The sequence below is a fragment of the Lepisma saccharinum genome, chromosome 14 (genome assembly GCF_977018435.1).
Source record: "Lepisma saccharinum chromosome 14, izLepSacc3.1, whole genome shotgun sequence".
In the NCBI taxonomy this organism is placed as follows: domain Eukaryota; kingdom Metazoa; phylum Arthropoda; class Insecta; order Zygentoma; family Lepismatidae; genus Lepisma; species Lepisma saccharinum.
The window spans coordinates 19428034-19445989 of NC_139242.1; the positions used below are offsets into that span (position 1 = coordinate 19428034).

The window sequence follows — 17956 nt, forward strand, 5'->3', positions numbered from 1 at the left end:
AAATCCTTCCTTTTCCTAGTGTCCGAAGACGAGGCCCAACATAATATATGTTCATTTTGGGTCATTGTAGGCCAGAAAAAGGTGGTTTTATTTATTCTTTTTGCCTTTTTCGGCGTTTTTTGGCTTATTGGTCCTTTCTTTAGCCTTTTTTAAGGTCTTAGGGCTTTTTTTTTTTGCAACTTCACCTCCTTTCGACTACGTTTTTACTGCCCATTCTCAATTCGAATCATCATCAGTACATCACCTCTTAAACATCCTTTCTGTAGCAAACAAATAAAAAAGGGAAATAAATAAATATATTTGAACCATCCTTGAAACGAGAGAACAACATTTTTGGACGACTGAAATAGGATCCGAAGTCCTATTTCTGTAATCCTAGTGTGGTTAGGCCAAATATGATTCTTCAAATATGATTTTTCAAATTATGTTAATCTAAAAAAATATATAATGTCTGAAAGAAGATGCATTTCATTCATATAGTTTTTTCGCACTGTGTGTTCCATACCACCAGAATTTTGAATTTTTTTATTCATTAAATATGTAATTAAAACTGAAGTTATTAATTAATTTGGATCAAACACAGGACAACACGACCCCACAAAGGATGACCATGGCCGTGTTTAGTATTAACCTTCGTTTCAAAAGTTGTTCAAATACAAAAATTGTAATCCGAACGGGGTCATTTTATGGGGAGTTTTCATTCACAACTTTGGTTTTTACCGAGTTCATTACTGCTGTTATTTGAAAAGTTCGATTTTCTCAAAATTTCTGGAGGGGCTGTAGCCTCATCAGTTCCCCAACGTGTACGCCAGTGAATCACCTAATCGCAGTGTCAATACACAAGAGCAGCTTCTTGCATAAAGTTCGATCTTTACACGTACGTTTGACCGGAATTGAATATCAAATTGGTTTGAATAAATTGATTTCCAGAGGGAATGTTAACCTGTTCTTACTTCAGTGTCCCCTCTGGGCGAGATATCCTTATGGGCATATGGTACAGTGGGATCCATGAGTATTACCGTGCAAATTGTCCATGACTATTTTCATTAATTTTTCTCTTACATCCTATGTGTTTTTAAGCGATGGATTTTTATGTATGCTGGTGAAGAAGTTGTCAACAGCTTGTTTTGAGTTTTCTTTTAATTCTTGAACCTGTTATTGGGTCAAATAAAGTGCACGAACATGGTGATGGACAATTTGCAAGGTAATTCTCATGGATCCCACTGTACAGTGGGGTCCACAAGTATTGCTGAGCAAATTGTCCATGACTATTTTCGTTGGTTTTTGCCTTCATCCTACGTATTTTTACTGTATGTTTACGTAAACTGGTTCAGAGATTGTGAGCAGATTGTTTGGTGTTTTGTGTCAGTTCTTGAAGCTTTCATTGCATAAAACAAAGGGAGTAAACCTGGTGATGGACAATTTGCTTATAGATCCCACTATTTGAAACTTTGGTGGGGTCGATAACCATGAGAAACACAGGACTAATAAACTTATCAAATATTTAAGGTTTTCTGGTCTAAAACTGCCATTCTGATACTTCGAACAAATACTTCTATTGAATTGTAGTCACAAAACCATTCCAAGCACTTCGTACATCCGTCAATTCCAGCATATATGAGGTACGTACATTAACAAGTTTACTGTTACTTTGTGTTTACATCAACTCTAGTAGAATATAAAGTGTAATTTATCATTTTATTTCTTATCAAAATATCCTTTGTGTGGGTAACAATTTCATTCACATAGATATCATTTATGTAATTTCTACATTTTTGTAATCATACTTAGATTTCTTAACGATTAAACTTAAAAAAAATACATTGATCATTTCATGGTATTTTTCATGCTCACCACATCATGGAATATTTTGTCTTACAATGCCGCCGTGTCTCAAGCAAAGATATATGATATTATATCAATTTCCCGCTATTAATTGAAGCCAAAACTTTGTAAGAGCAATGATTGTCCACAAAGCAGCTCTGTGTATAACAATAGCAGATGAGAAAACATTTCACGACGAACTCAATCAAACTGCAAAGAGTAGGAGAGATGTAATCCTGTGCTAATTTTATATAGTTAGGTGTTTCATCTCTCATTAACTAGATCAGTTTCGTCCTTGTACTGTCGCGGACAATTCTGGGATGTAATACGGCAATTCGTGGTTTTTAATTTAAGTAATCACAATTGTTATGAAATTTGGAACGTTTCGCAGAAAATAATTCTAAGTGTGTAAGTGAACATGTTATTGAGAGTTATTTTACCTAGGAAAATGACATAATTATGTGTTTTATACTGCATACTACCACAAATCACTTTGCTTCACATTTAGTGCAAGAGTACACGTTCAGTTTTCCTAATTAAGGGAGCTCCATTTGATTTAATGACATTATAATGACACGCACTTACACTCAAAACCTCATAAGAACGGAAGACCTAGAAACGTTCATATCATCCGTAATGAAATAAAAAGAAATGCTTACTTTCAAAATATTTTATAATCACTTATCGAAAACTAAGCATCTATTGGATCTGCTTTGCACTCTTAGCATTAGTGAATCTCTGTTGCTTTGTCCTTTCATGAATTTATGCTTTCTGTAAACAAAGCCAATCAGGTATTGTAGATGCGAAAAGTGTCAAATGGAAATCTTAATTTCTATTAATCACTGAAGTTGTCTTATCTAGTATAAATAGCTCATGACGTACGCGTACTGATGATTAGAGACCGGATTTTAAAGGGAAAATTTTCCTCTAAGAAAGGGCAGAAAAAGGGAAACTTATTGCCAAAAAGGAAACAAATAGGACTATAGTTTATTTTTGCACTCCACTAAAAATATTATTTTAAATGGATACAGCTTATCGCATTCCTTAACTTGTTGTCACTTGTACCTGGTTTCGCCATTTCACTGACACTCAATACTGGCGTCATTGTCATACAGTAAAGTTAAAACTATTCTAAAAAACTTCACAATAAAAGTCTAAATCTAGCAGATAAGTACACTTTCAGCTCAACACGGGTGCCGCTTACAATGTGTTTGTTACGGCTTAAGTCCAGATCGCATTGTTGCAACAATCGCTACAATGTACTCCCAACACTCATGGAAGGAAGGTAAGGAAGAAGGAGCTTGATATTTTTTTTTCCTCTAAGCTGCACCAAATAGACAATTGATGAATGTTTTGTTTAGGGAAAATACAGTAGTACAAAATATTTGATATCTTGTCAATAAAGGGACCAAGGAAGATGTTTTCTTTAAAAAGGGATAAAAGAGAATGTAGGCTGAAAAACTTGTTATTAAAAAGGACCAGAAAGGATTTTTTTTTCAAAAAGGGGAAAGAAGGGAATGTGGACTGAAAAAGGGGGGGGGGAAGGTAAGTCAAAACCATGTAATCTTCTTGGTGCAAGAACATTGTTGTTATTTACTCCATGATCCGTTTTGAAAAATAAAAAAGGACTTCCCTTTAAAATCCGGTTTCTACTGATTATATTAGTTAGGTCTTTGTATAGTGTGATTTAAAACAAGAATATTGTTGCTGTCTATGTGGTTCCTGCAAGCAACGTTCCGAATGACTGAGCAATTTTCACATGGTGACAAAATGAGACATTAGTGAATTCTGATGTTGTGGAAGCGAAAGGTCAATGGGAGGGGGAAGTTTTGCAGAAATCTTTCTGTGGTCGGCAAGAAATGTTGCTGTGGGGTCTTGTGGATCTTATGACTAAGGTAAGATGTTGGTGATGCAAAGTTTTGTATGCAGGAAAGTGTGTGTGAAAGTGACCAATTATGCACCCTCGTAGGAAGCCTGAAATGTGATTCTTTTATGTGAGAATATAGATCGAATGCAGGACAGGAGTGATCAAAACAAATTAACTCGTTTTTTTTTTTTTACACAAACACGAGGAAGGAAGAATATTAAGTTTGTGCATATTCTCTGACTATCATGCAAGAGACCAGGTTCGATCCCCGGTGGGGGAGAACGGGTTTTTTCCCCACCTGTTCAAGCAGCTCCGGGCGCCCACCCAGCGTCGTATAAAGTGGTACCTGGAGGAAACTCTGGGGGGTAAAGGCGGCCAAGGACGTGGTGCTAATTACATCACCCCCAACTTCGGCTGTGATCAACAAAGCGTGTGGCCCTATCTCCACATCCCCTAACGCCTACACGACGTGGTGCAAAGCACAGGGGAGCACTTTACTTTTTACATTGTATGGTAGAATACATGTATCGTGGACGACAAGCTCGATTTCAACAGTGCCTCGATTACAGAACTTACATAAGAGATAAAACTGAGTATTTCACTGTAATTCTCCATAATGTCTGACTGAAATTGTCAGAAGACAAATTATAATATCCCCTTTCATGATTAAGTTCAGTTTTATGAAGTTAGGTGCAGGTATCTAGATATGAGGTTTCGTGATAATGTTTCAACACCGAGCTATAGATTTTAATGTTTTCTGACTGAAAAAATAAATGGCACTGGCAACCGTGAATTTGTACTCGCATGACTTCATACATTCTCGTGGGCTCGTAGCATGGAAATGAGCCCTCCCCGAGCAATCTATTAAGAAGTTCCAATGTTAAGAAGAAAACAAAGTACGTTATTTGTTCTGAATCCACGCTAAACTTGAGGATCAAATTATGTTACCTTGAGTTCAAAAAGTAGAATTGATATACATTTTCGTGTACAATAATATTATTTTAGATTATACTGATAGTCTAATGTATCCTTTGTTCTAGACTCGAACCATAGATTGTCAGCCGCAAATTTGTCAACGAGCTTCAACCTCAAGTAATTACGAATATGTCGGACGAAGAGAGCCAGGTAGGTACACGTACTACCACCACCACTAACAATAAAAATAATAATAGCAGATGAATTCTATATCACTAGACATTACGCAGCATCGCATTAATGTTTCTATTAGTTGCAAAACATGTAGCAATTATTAGAATTATATTTCTTATCTTAGTGACTAAACCTGTTACGCAACGTTTCTACATAACTTCGCTTTCTTTCAAGGGTTGCATGAAGCATTCCAGCATTTAAATTTTGCAGAACGTGTTTTTTTTTCTTTCGCTACAGTTACTGCAAATGGCAATTAAGTACGTCAGAAATAAATAAAGAAAGGAAGAAGCGATAATAATTAAAAATTTTACGCATATAAAAACGTGCACTAGATTGGTTGATTTTTAATTATGGTCACATTAGCACATATGAAAAACACTAAAGTTGCTGACCAGTTTATTAAGATTTAAAAACACTTCACATGTAACGTTTCTACCTCTATCAGGATTTTCTTTTAGTCCTTCGTCTGAGGAAGACCCTGATAGAGGTAGAAACGTTACATGTGAAGTGTTTTTAAATCTTAATAAACTGCCTTGGTCAGAAACTTTAGTGTGTTTAATATGGAAACAAGGCTTAATTATATTATCATAGCGCACAGACTATTTTTCCCCGTTACGCAATACGAGGATAAGCTTCTTAATTAATTAAAACTAATTGCTTAACCTTTGAAAGACATCTTGTCATCGACTGTATCTTTAAAATTGAATCAGTTATATTTCCTCAAGTGTCGTTTGTAGCCTCGACAACGTATAGAATTAAATGTCTCAACAACAATAATAATAACAACAACAACAACAACAATAATAATAATAATAATAATAATAATAAATGATTAAGTTAAAATAATTAAGTTATAATTAAATTAAATATTAATTAAATATGTAATTTTTTAAATATTGCATTGTCATTATTACCTGAATGCGTAAAAAATATGGTATAAGAATATAGATATCACATCATATATTTATCTAGTTTGCGTGTACTTAAGATCGCCAAAATTTGGATAAAAACAAGGGAATTTATATCAAATAGGATAAAGAATTGAATATTTATCGAATAATTAAAAAAAGATGTTAGATCCAGTTGACGAAAAGTAAATTCCTGATTAATATTTTATGCATGTTATTATATTATGAGTAGTAGCGTGCGTAAATCTTCTTTGGTACCGCCCTTCAAAGCAGTATAATGAAAATTTAATAATAATAATTGTAATAAACAAATATAATAATAACCCTTGCCTTCCAAATTCATAGGAAATAAATAACCATAGATAATAGTACAATCGTATACAGTATTATGTTGAAAAGTACATTTTCATTATTTTATTTAAGTACTTGGTAAGTCTTTCGGGGGGTCCAGATCCCCTGGACCCCCCTAAATACGTCCTTGCCCTGAACCTATTATATGTGGCACTAGTTTTCCTCACTTTTTCTGTGCTCTTGAAAAAAAAACTTTGTAAGGAAGTAAAAACTGTTCAAAATAAGTGCAAAAGGATGGAGCATTCCTGAATTGCACATGTTTTTAAAACTTATTAATACTCAAGCACGTATTTCAGGACTCTCCCCCCACCAAAAAAAAAGACTTACCAAGTACTAAAATTAAATACTGAAAATATACTTCTTTACCATTTGTTGTGTAATCGATGGTTATTTTTTATGTGAAGGCAGTACCAAAGAAGATTTATGCACACTACTACTTGTTATAATATGCATAAAATATTAATCTGACACTTTACTTTTCGTCACCTGGATCTAATATACTTTTTTGTTATTCAATTAATATTTAAATTTTTATCTTTTTGACATTAATTTACTTGCCAGAGCACTTATTTTAATACAATTTCTCTATTTTTGTACAGCCTTTTTACGTATTCATGTAACAATGACACAATATTAATTAATTTACATATTTGAATTAATATTAATATAATTAAAATATAATTATTTTAAGTTAAACATTATATTATTATTATTTCTGAGACACTTGGTTCGGACCTTCGAAGTATACAGTGCTTGGCCGTGGAGCGGCGTCTAGCGAGCAGGGAAGTAAGATCGCGTCTGCCGGCAAACTGGATGCAATATCCTAGTAACTGAAATCGCTAGCTATGTAATGAAATAAGATCGTACAATTACATTGACAGTTACAATTAAAATGAGCATCACCTTGTTACAAGAAGTGTTGGAAATATTGTCCTCCTGCTTCCACAAATTTGCGGCATATTTATAGGAAATGTTCACTAACAAGTATCAGTTCCTATTCCGAAATTCCTTGAATTTATCTCCTGATATTATCTTTCATTTCTTCTAATGTATGGCTTCAGGCTTGAAAGCAGACGTCATGTAAATGTATGTTTCTTGTGCAAGGCGCCAGAGGGATTTCTGAGGATTATGTTCCAATCGTTCTCCAACGTTGTCTAGTTTCTCCTCAGTAAGCACACGCCGTTTTACCATTCGCTTCTTATCAAGAACAGACCCTGTTTCCCTAAATTTGTTCACTAGTATCCAAACACTTGTCTTTGTATGGAACAGGAACATCTGGGAATTCTGCTGCAAAACGCATTCTAACTTCCCTACAAGAATTCGTAATGGCGTAAGAGTCGTAGACATAAAAATTCATTGCTTTAAATTGTACGGATAGATGGCATTATTAGACTGTAAAAAACTCATCAGTAATACGTAAACTAAAACAAAACAATCTAAAACACTTGTTAACACATTAACACTTAACAAACATGTTCAAACTGGACACCAGCTATCTGGATATTGAAGCACTGACCCGTTCAATGCCAAGGTCAGCGTAGAGCTGTGGGTCTAAATGCCGGCAGTTGTGCTGTTACTTCCCGGCGGGCTAGCCGCCGCTCCACGGCCACCTCGGCCGTGAAGATGCATGCCTGTTAATACTGTTTCCAAAATATCCATAATATTTGTAAAAGAAAAAATATCAAAATGATTTTGTGTATGTGACTTCTTTTTTTGGTACTCCAAGATAATTCAAATTTTATTTTAAAAATTGAGAGTTATGAGGCCTCTTTTAATGTAGAATGGCCCATAGTTTATGACTATATTATGGCCAATATATATGTATGTGTTTGCAGCTTAAACCTTGTACCCAATCAAATAAGAAAATTCCCTGCGCCAACCATATTTTCAATTCACGTTATATCGATATTTATTATGCAGGAAGAACATGAAAATCGGGAATATGAAGAGAAGGAGGAAGAAGGAGAAGATGACGGTGAAGAAGAAGAAGTGGAAGAAGAAGAGCCACCTGAGGTGGAGCCAAAGAAGGTTGAGCCGGAAGTTGTGCTGACACGAGAAGATGTCTCTGACTGCTTGTCAACGTTGTCAAAAGTAGGGGAGGGTTTGACCTACGCGTTCATTAAAATGGACATTTCGAAAAGGTAAGTAGTCGACAGTTTTGTGTATCCATACACTACTTAATTTCTTGTGACATGTCTATATCCATATATATTATACAAACACGCATACAAATAAATGCAAACATAAAGCTACACCCTGTATATTGAAACATGGCATGCAGGCATACGAGGGAGGAGGAGGCATAGCCCCTCAGATTCACTTACATCTTCCATTTGTGGAGATAGTGTGATCAACACCACGCTCCTGTCATCTTTAGCCGTCTCTTAAGGCGTGCCCCCAGATGCCTATTTTTTTTAGAGGCGTATCAATCCATAGGATAATTATTTATTTTTCTCTAGAAACTTCAATTCACCAAGGTTTATTCACTTGTTTACTCTAGCTGTCCACTCCTCTCAGGTATTTGAATTATGCACAGTCGAGTGTTAAGCAGACTTCCACTTCCTCATATATTGAGACTACAAGGTTTGTAACAGGTAAACAAATAGTAAGCTATTTACAATAATAGGAAGGTAAAAACTCACGTATCAGCGTATAGGAAGTCTCCACAGACAGGGGTTTAGAGGAGCGGACAGACTGGCAGAGGACTCACTTTTCGATTTGGTTGAAAACAGGGAACAGGTCTCGGAGAGGAGGGAAGGAGAGTTGTCACCCTGACTGAGCGTAACTAGCTAAGAAGCCTGGAGAAAGGATAGTTTCATTTTACTCTTTGATATTAACTTCATCATCATTCTTCTAAGTCTAGACAGGTATTTATCCTAATCCTTACCATGTATGATTCGGGTTCGAAGGTTCCAAAATCCAACGAGAGACTATTTGTCATTTCTAGTTGTTTAAGGTATTTTATTTCAGTTGTGCCTTTTGCTGCCAAGCATTTAACTTGTCGTTATGACAAGTGCTCTCATCATTTAGGACGATGAATGATGATTAGCTACATCACCCATTGGGAGTGGCAGGTTAGATCCCATCATTCATTAGAGTGACACGTGGTGGAGATGCTGGGCAGAAATGACACGGAGGCTAGATAATCACCAGACGGGCTCCCTCCTGAAATCACACATACCGCCATTCGAACCCGGGCCTCCCACGGAGCAATCAAACGCCTTACTGACTGGATCACCTTGCGTGTACATATATTATAGCATATGTACATACGTACGCACACACACGCATACATTTAGGACTAACCACACCATGATTTTGTCAATTGGTAGCTAGTAATTTCTTATATCTACTATGTACGCGTATATCAAAACTTCATCATCTACGAAGACACGTCATTTAACCTAGCAATGTAGTTTACTTTTGATGTATTACGCACTTTTACCTTTGTGGGTAAATTGCACGTACGGACACGTGCTTTTTTTCCTGGATTCGCATCCAGAACCTTCAATCTTGTAACGTTCTATGCTAACCACTGCGTCTGTCTGTCAGCTTGAGAGATGTATATGAAGCGGCGTTTCTGTGACACTACTCCAGATACATGGAATGTATTTTGCCCACTCAAAACATTGAATACACAACCATCATCTGTCAAAAAGGAACTTGTGAAGTTTTGGGTCCACTTGATGCACACTAATTGGTATCGGAACCACTATTTGTCTCCACTGGGTATCGAGCCTGGGACCCCTTGATTACAAGGTTACGACTTTACCACTACGAAGACTTCGCCTTTCTTTATGAAGCCACGAAGTCGCGTAGGCCTCTCCGATGGCCTAGTGGTAACGTCGTCGCCTTTTAATCAAGGTATCCCGGGTTCTATACCCGGTGGAGGCTCATACGGATTCCACTTTAAACTGTAGGTGCGGTCCCGATTAGCCTATCTGTGCATAAAGTGGGCTTAAAACTCAAACTCCATGAAGACACGTAGGGCAGAAACAGACGCATTCTGACTTTTTTCCTGAAAAATGATTGCCTCTCCTGCCATTTTGCTAAACTTTCCCTGTAACCACGCAAGGATTGAAAATTCTGAACGAACCCTTGGTAGGCACCATAAATATCTCATAATGTTGATCAATCAGGGATCAGAGCAGTCAAGAACCCACCACAACAACTCTTCATCCAGAGTTGGTTGAAGCTATTGAGTTGGTATCGAACTTAGGAACAGCTGGTGCATCTCCCACCACTGATACCTTATAAACATAAAAAGCATTCGCATGATATCAGGACAAGAGAGACGCGTTCGCCGCTCGTACCTGGACAGGTTTCCACCGCCCTGGGGGACATGCTAGCCTGGTTTATGCGAGGGGGAGGAGGTCTTTTTGTCACCCGCTCCTCTATGTCTTCCCGAAGGCTCATTCATCTGACGTGCCGCCTGGGCTGAAGTGCGGAGACCAATGGAATCCAATTAGGTCGGGTGTGAAAAGACCAATGGTCCCTCATGCTCCCATTTAATTCCTGGCAGGAAGACATTCATTCTTTGATTTAATTCCGCCTAAGTCCTGTATCAGCCACGTGATTTACAATGCTAAAGTCTATGCGTAATCGTCTATTATTGTCAATTTATTAAGATAGGAGGTGACACGATCAGTTCATGAATCACATCTCATTTTACTATGAGAAAGGGTCATGTGAGAATAGAGTCTGCGGGTCTACAGTTTAAAGTGGGCATGTAAGGGGTCTGGTTATGGGACACCCAAAGGTCACATGTTGCAGGCCAACGAGGATCTGGCGTCTGGATTAGGGTCCTTGAGCAAGTACCAAAACATTGCAGCAAAATGGAAGCAAATATGAGGACTTATTAATGACGGTTCACATCTGGATGTCTTGAGAAGAGGCACCCCTTATACCCCGCAGAGAAGCGAAGTAAAATAAAACTAAATCCATTAAAATGCATTCCATACTCACAAAGCAAGACACACTGGTTTACTCTGCATGTGCCTTTATACACAATGACTTAAGAAAGTCATTACAAATTGATTTGTTGTTGTTGATTTGGTGTTTAAGTTCACTTTATGCACAGTAAGGCTAATAGGAACTGGACCTACAGTTTAAAGTGGAATCCGAACTACTCGTGCCTCCATCGGGTATCGAACCCGGGACCCCTTGATTGCAAGGCGACGACGCTACCACTGCGCCATCGGGGAGGCCCTAACATTACAAGTTGAATGTTATGTACAGTATACAGGGTGATTCAGAATTCCTATGGCACACTTCTAGGGGTTGTAGAGGGGACTTAGTAGATCAAGTTTTGATAAGGAACCCATGTCTGGAAACGTACCGTTTTAGTACTACACAGATGATAAGATCACATAATTTCACATCTCCCCCTTCACGGTAGGCAACCCACATTGACGAATTGTGACCTCCTCAGTCACCTGATGTCATGTGTTATGCTTCCAACGTCCTCTGTTTACAATCTGTTTACACAGCACATGCAGTTCCAACATGATGCCGCCCCACCACACTTTTCCCACGACGTCCGACAACATCCCAATCAAACATACGGGGACAGGTCGCGATGGACCAACTCCTTGGCCACCACGGCACCGGATCTAACTCCTCTTGACTTTTTGGCATGGGGCCCACATGAAGAGTCTTGTTTATGAGAGTCCTGTAGTGTCGGAGGAAGATCTGGTTGCACGAGTTCTGGCTGCAGCAGACACGATTCAGCACACACCAGGTATTTTTGAGCGTGTGTACGAAAACATCCATCGGAGGTACACTGTTGCAACGAACGTCAGGGTCGCCACATCGAGCAGCTCTTGTAGTGACGCAGGTAAAGCGGGACATGTGAAATTATGTGATCTTGTCACCTGCGTAGTACCAAAACGGTACGTTTCCGGACATGGGTTCCTTATCATAACTTGATCTGCTAAGTCCCCTCTACAACCCCTATAGAAGTGTGTAATAGGAATTCTGAATCACCCTGTGTACGTATGTGTATATTGCACTTTACAAATGATCTGAAAAGAGATTTTGTTCCATACCACTCTGTATAATTCTGACAGTAAACGCTGATGAATGCAGCAAGTCTGAAAAAAAATCTGTCTGGTTTCGGAAGGGTGCTAGAAAAATAGATTTTTACGACGAAAGAAACTTAAACCATGACATGAACCAGGGCAGCGTACGTCCTTATTTCTGTTTTTCACAGCTCGGGGCAAAAGCATACCAGACGTTGCACATACACGCTTGACATTTAACTGCGAAATATATCATGCTTTAGCATTCAGTTTCGATTATTACAGCCGTGCCTTGACAGTCAAGAGCAGAATGCGGTGGATGAGAAATAAAAAAAATGAAATTGCACAGGCATAGTTTGAGGAACTCGTTTGCTCTAATGCAGTTCGCACCACAGGAAGCCGTGCAATGGTTTTGCAAAAATTTGTACTCAAAGAGAAATACTACAAAAAAACGTATTGCGGGCAAAGGGGGAGTAGAGAAATGAAAAAAAAGTTCTATCTGGTTTCAGGCAGCTGCAGTAAACGTTTTTATGTTGCAGACATAAAATGAAGCAACTCGGGCAAACGGGCAGTTTGAGTGGCCGGGCGATAAGGTATAATGGGTGTTGATGCCATCTTCAGCTCGTTCTCAAGACGAACCACCTGTGCTTGGCATAAAAGTACAAGTCCAATCCGGACAAAGATGGAGGACTTCTCGCGTATTAACGAGGTTTCCTGTCCAGGGGCAGGGAAACCAAGGTAAAGCATGTGGGTGAAATTACGACAAGGGAACCAGCTGAAGCAAAAAAAAAAAAAAAAAAAAGTTCCCATTCGAACACGACTCTCTTCTTTAAAAGATACATTTGTATGGGCGTGTGGTGCTATCGGGGCGTTGTAAAAATATCAACTTAACGCTTTGAGGGAAAAAATGGACAGAACCTGAATGGAGACGTCCGAGGCGACATCAACATACACTTAACATATGTCTTCCTGGATCGCGAACCACTCGCGATTTGTCCAGATTGGGTTTTCGAGAAAATGCTTGTATTGGGGATGTTTTATTGACCCGTGCTATCTCAATGTCCTTTTTCCTTTTTGGATTTATGACCCCCAACGCCAAGAAACTTAACAATGACATTGCAGTTAAGCAAATAGCTTCGTGGTGGAAGTCACTGTACGCATAAATGTCACGGTAGAACTGCCTGGTGCAAATGCACTAGGATCATCCCCCGAGGAATATATATCTCCCGGTGTCGTTGGCCCCATGAAAAACTGAGCGTTCTTAAAACCAGGATTTACAAAGCGAAGCTGGACGTTTATATTGCTTTATTGTGTCAATTTCCAACTCGGAAAGCGAACGCTACACTAAATTGAAATTCATGGCAACTAGCAGGTCGTTAATTCGCATGGGAACATGTTGAAATGTTGTTCCTTCCACGATTATCGTAATTACGGATTGTAATTATTATCTTATCTTGCGCTAAGCAGGAAGTAACACATTAATGTAGGGGCCAACGAAGTATGAAGCATACTTCGTGTTTCTTGCTCGTACCTTGTCTGCACTTGGCGGTTTGCGTATGGCATTTATGTTACTAACGGGTTAATGACCACTTTCGCTTGCAATTATGTAATTTTCCAATGTTTATTTTTATTTTCATTTCTCCTTTTGCATTAGATATTCTGAGATATACGAGGTGTGGCTAGAAAAATACCGGACTGTTGCTACATAATCTTTTATTGGTAATTTTGTACAATACGAACATTATCTCCTTCAAAGTACTTCCCTGAACTATCGATACACCGCTCCATACGAATCTTCCATTTCTGGAAGCAGTGCTGGAAATCATTTTCTGAAACCATGTTCATGACTTCCGTCGCTTTTGTTTTCACAGGTTCTACGGTCGTAAAACTGTTTTTTTTTTTCAGTGCTGATATGACCTTTGGGAATAAAGAAAATCGCACGGAGTGATATCCGGCGAATAGGGTGGATGTTCTAACACTGGGATCCCATGCTTGGCCAAAAAAGCTTTGACTGACAATGCCGTACGGATAGGAGCATTGTCCTGATGAAGAATCCATGACTTGCTTTTCCACAAATCAGCTCGACGTCTTTTTACTCGCTCACGAAGGGTCGTCAGCACCTTAATGTAATAATGTTGGTTGTTTTGCAATAGCTCGAATACTCAAGCGACGATCCTCTCGAATCAATTCACCGACATTTGCAATGTTTGATTCCGTTTTCGACGTGCAAGGCTGTCCAGGACGCGAGTCGTCCGCAATCACTTCTCGTCCCTCTTTAAACCTTTGAAACCACTCAAACACTTGCGTGCGTGAGAAACACTCATTTACGAATACTTCCTTCAACAAACCATAAGTTTCTGTGGCGGATTTTCCGAGTTTCATAAGAAACTTCACATTGATACGCTGTTCCACTTTCACACTTAACATTTTTCCGACAGAGCACAGATGTACGGTTCACTTCGTCGACAAGCTACAGCGGAACTGAGCGCCGCGCACCCTGAGAAATCACACAGTCGATAGGCAGGATATCACGTTATACACTCATGCACGGCTTGACATTGACGCGCTTGCCGTTTGTCAACAGCAACACCAATCCGGTTTTTTCTAGCCATACCTCGTACACAATTCTCAACAAAAACAAATCGTTTGGTTCCCCTGAAGTCTTCAAAAATTGTCATAAAATAAACATTATTCTATGGAAATAAACTGCCGTTGAAACAACTTTTTTCAGGTGTATGTACGTACGTCGAAGGGAGCAGTATACATACACCTAAGTTTGATTTTTTGTTTTAAGTCAATTTTATGCACAATTAGGGTAATCGGGACTGGCCTACAGTACAAAGTGAGATCCGAACCACAATGTGCCTGCACCTGGTATCGAACCCGGAGCCGCTTGATTACAAGTCGGCCACCATGGTTATAACTTATTATACAAGATGTTTAAACCTGCGAAGATAGTAAAATTAATTACCATTATACACGATTTAAATTAGACATTTTTAGGATTTCGGGGTGGCTTCAGCCTCCCCGTGGCCCCATGGCTACGTGTGTCTATGATAACTTTCACGTCTTCATCCTTGACTCTTGGTGTGAACTGAAAAACGTCTGCTTTTCCGAACTATCTGCAAATAGATCAACCAACTAAGTGAGCATTGGATTTACTGATGGCAGAACGGTGTAACGAAGATAAAACAGCATGGGGGAGGCTTCACCGATGGCGCAGTGGTAGCGTCGTCGCCTTGTAATCAAGGGATCCCGGGTTCGATACCCGGTGCAGGCACATAGTAGTTCGGATCCCACTTTAAAACTGTAGGTCCAGTCCCGATTAGCCTTACAGTGCAACTCAAACTCAAAACAGCATGGAAATACATGTACTTTTCTTCCTAATGTATTTCGTTTCTACTCCCATCACTTTGTGAACTGACGAACTCAATTATTGTAAAAGCATCAACAAATTTTATAAGTTTTGCGAAAATTATACAGATACCTGCATAAGTTAAAAGTATGCACTTAAATGCATTAAATTTCACGAGCCACAGAATTTCGCACTAAGATGCATCAAAAGACACACATCACAGTAGATATTCCTATTTGATGCAGTAAGATGCATCAAACATCAAGTCAATTTTAAACATACCGAAATTACACATGTATATGCATCATTTGATGCATTAGAATGAATCAAATTCACTTTAGGTTCTGTGTGCACTACGTCATTGGGGAGGTCTATGTATACTTGAAAATTACAAAATTTATTTCAATAAAATGTACTTACAAAACTGAACATCATGTTCTACCTAATACAAATGAGCAGGTGCTCATAAGAACGTACCCCACATGCAGTGCTGTTCAAGAAGTGACATGCGCTCATTTTTCATGTGAATGAACACTTCTTATAGTTTCCAACCTAAGTGTTTCTCATAGTTCTTGATTGATTGATTTGGTTTATTTTTCTTCGCTTTTCTGCTAGCATTAGCTATTCGCGAAGATGAGGATGAGTGATGATGTGATGAAACTGATGAAGAGACACTCATAAAGAACAGCCATGTCCGGGTCGGGATTCGAATAGGGACCCTGGCGCTGTGCTAACCACTCCGCCACGGAGGCCGGCGGTACTTTGAGATGAGGGTCAATTTCTCCCCCTGGTTGCTTATTTTAGCTCTTGTGGGGAAATTACGGGATTTGCAATTGCAGTGGCCATTTTGCACAGCTGTATGAGAGCGGGAACTGGCCAAACGATCCTCACACCTGCACTGCCAGACTCGTACTGAGCCAGGCTACATGGCTACGCGTCGTTCATGCCGTTAACCCCACTCTTCCGCGCGCTAGAGTGAAACGGAAGCTACTTCCCGAATGACCCTCGTATATGTATTATATAATTTACTTAATATCCCAATACTTTAAAGAGTACTACCATATAATTTCCCCCCACTGGAAATTTATTAAATACCACACTGAATACATACATACGCATACATAACGAAAATGAAACGAAAACAAGGAAGGCAATAAGGTCATCCCAGAATTGAAAATTATAAACGGCAAGCACTCTCCATTGAGAATGGTCGGTCACGGGATCTGAAACTGAAGGTTCCGCCTCGAAGTCCTCATGACGCTGATAACCGTCGCTGCACTTAAACTTGCAGAACAATTACCAATGCAAATAAAATTGCGTAATTAACGATAACCGTTATAATTAAAATAAATACAATACAGGCGCAGGAAATCTCACTACTTCCATCACCATTTTAGTACTTATTATTTCTCGTTGCTATGGTTACAGCAATTTGATTTCTTGTATTTTATACAGCGTGATAAGATGATTATAACAATATATATATATAAAACAAACATGCATAAGTTAAAACAACATCAATAACATAAATAATATTAACTTTGAACATGACAATTTGAGAATAGGACAGTCTCAATCTCTCCCCTTCTCCTGGTAAAAAAAAAATGAAGATAACATTTTTTTTATATATAATATGTAAGATTTGGGTCATGCTTTTAATATACACTCGTCAGGATAATGAAAGAGTTCACTTGACATAATGAACCAATTCACAAATTTACAATACTCTTTTTACTAAAGTTCTGAAAATGTCATCTTAGTTTTCGAATATACAGCTACTTATGCATCACTTCATGACAATTACATTAGTTTAAGCAATTCTTCCTTTTTTTCATCAGAACAATTAAATTTCTTGATATTTGACAAGTTCTGCCTTGTTGTTATCTTCTTTCCGTCCATAGACATCAAAATTGTATAATTGTTTTTCACAGCATCAACTACATAGGGTCCAAGCCATAATTCCATAAACTTATGAATTTTCTTGTTAATTGCACTACTATGTTCATGATTTTTCTCTAAAACAATATCACCTGGGACTATCTTCAATTTATTTGCATCACACTCAATAGGTTTGGACTTATATCTTTCCTTAATACGTGCTTTGGCGATAAAACACTTGTGTTTCCAGGGCACAAACTTTAAATCATCTGGCCAGTTAATTTGATTGAGAATTGAATCTTTTAATTCGTGATGAAGGAAAAGTTCACTAGGTGTGAAACCTGTTATTTCCGAAACTGAATTATTTAGAAGTCCTGTTACATGATTCAAATATTTTACCCAGTCCTGATGATTTTGCGAAGTATATAATCGTAACAATCGTATTAACTCTTTGTTGTACCTTTCCACAGGATTTGCGAAAGGCGAATAAACTGACGTGGTGATATGTTTTATGTTACAGTCATCCATATATAACTTCCACTCTTGTGATTTAAATTGGGAACCGTTATCTGATAATATTACCTTACATGCTGGATAGTGGTAA

At 38.3% G+C, this 17956-nt stretch overlaps 1 protein-coding gene across 2 annotated transcripts in view; it reads left to right on the forward strand.

The window, feature by feature from the left end:
- Positions 1-1552: 1552 nt before the first annotated feature.
- LOC145998439 (leucine-rich repeat-containing protein 23-like) overlaps positions 1553-17956 on the forward strand; it is a 256171-nt gene continuing 239767 nt past the window's right edge. For both annotated transcript variants that reach the window (XM_083134848.1, XM_083134849.1), the window contains exons 1-3: positions 1553-1622; positions 4732-4816; positions 8020-8240. In XM_083134848.1, the coding sequence (XP_082990974.1) occupies positions 4796-4816; positions 8020-8240 (242 nt within the window). In that variant the 5' untranslated portion in view covers positions 1553-1622; positions 4732-4795. The remainder of the gene's footprint in view (positions 1623-4731; positions 4817-8019; positions 8241-17956) is intronic.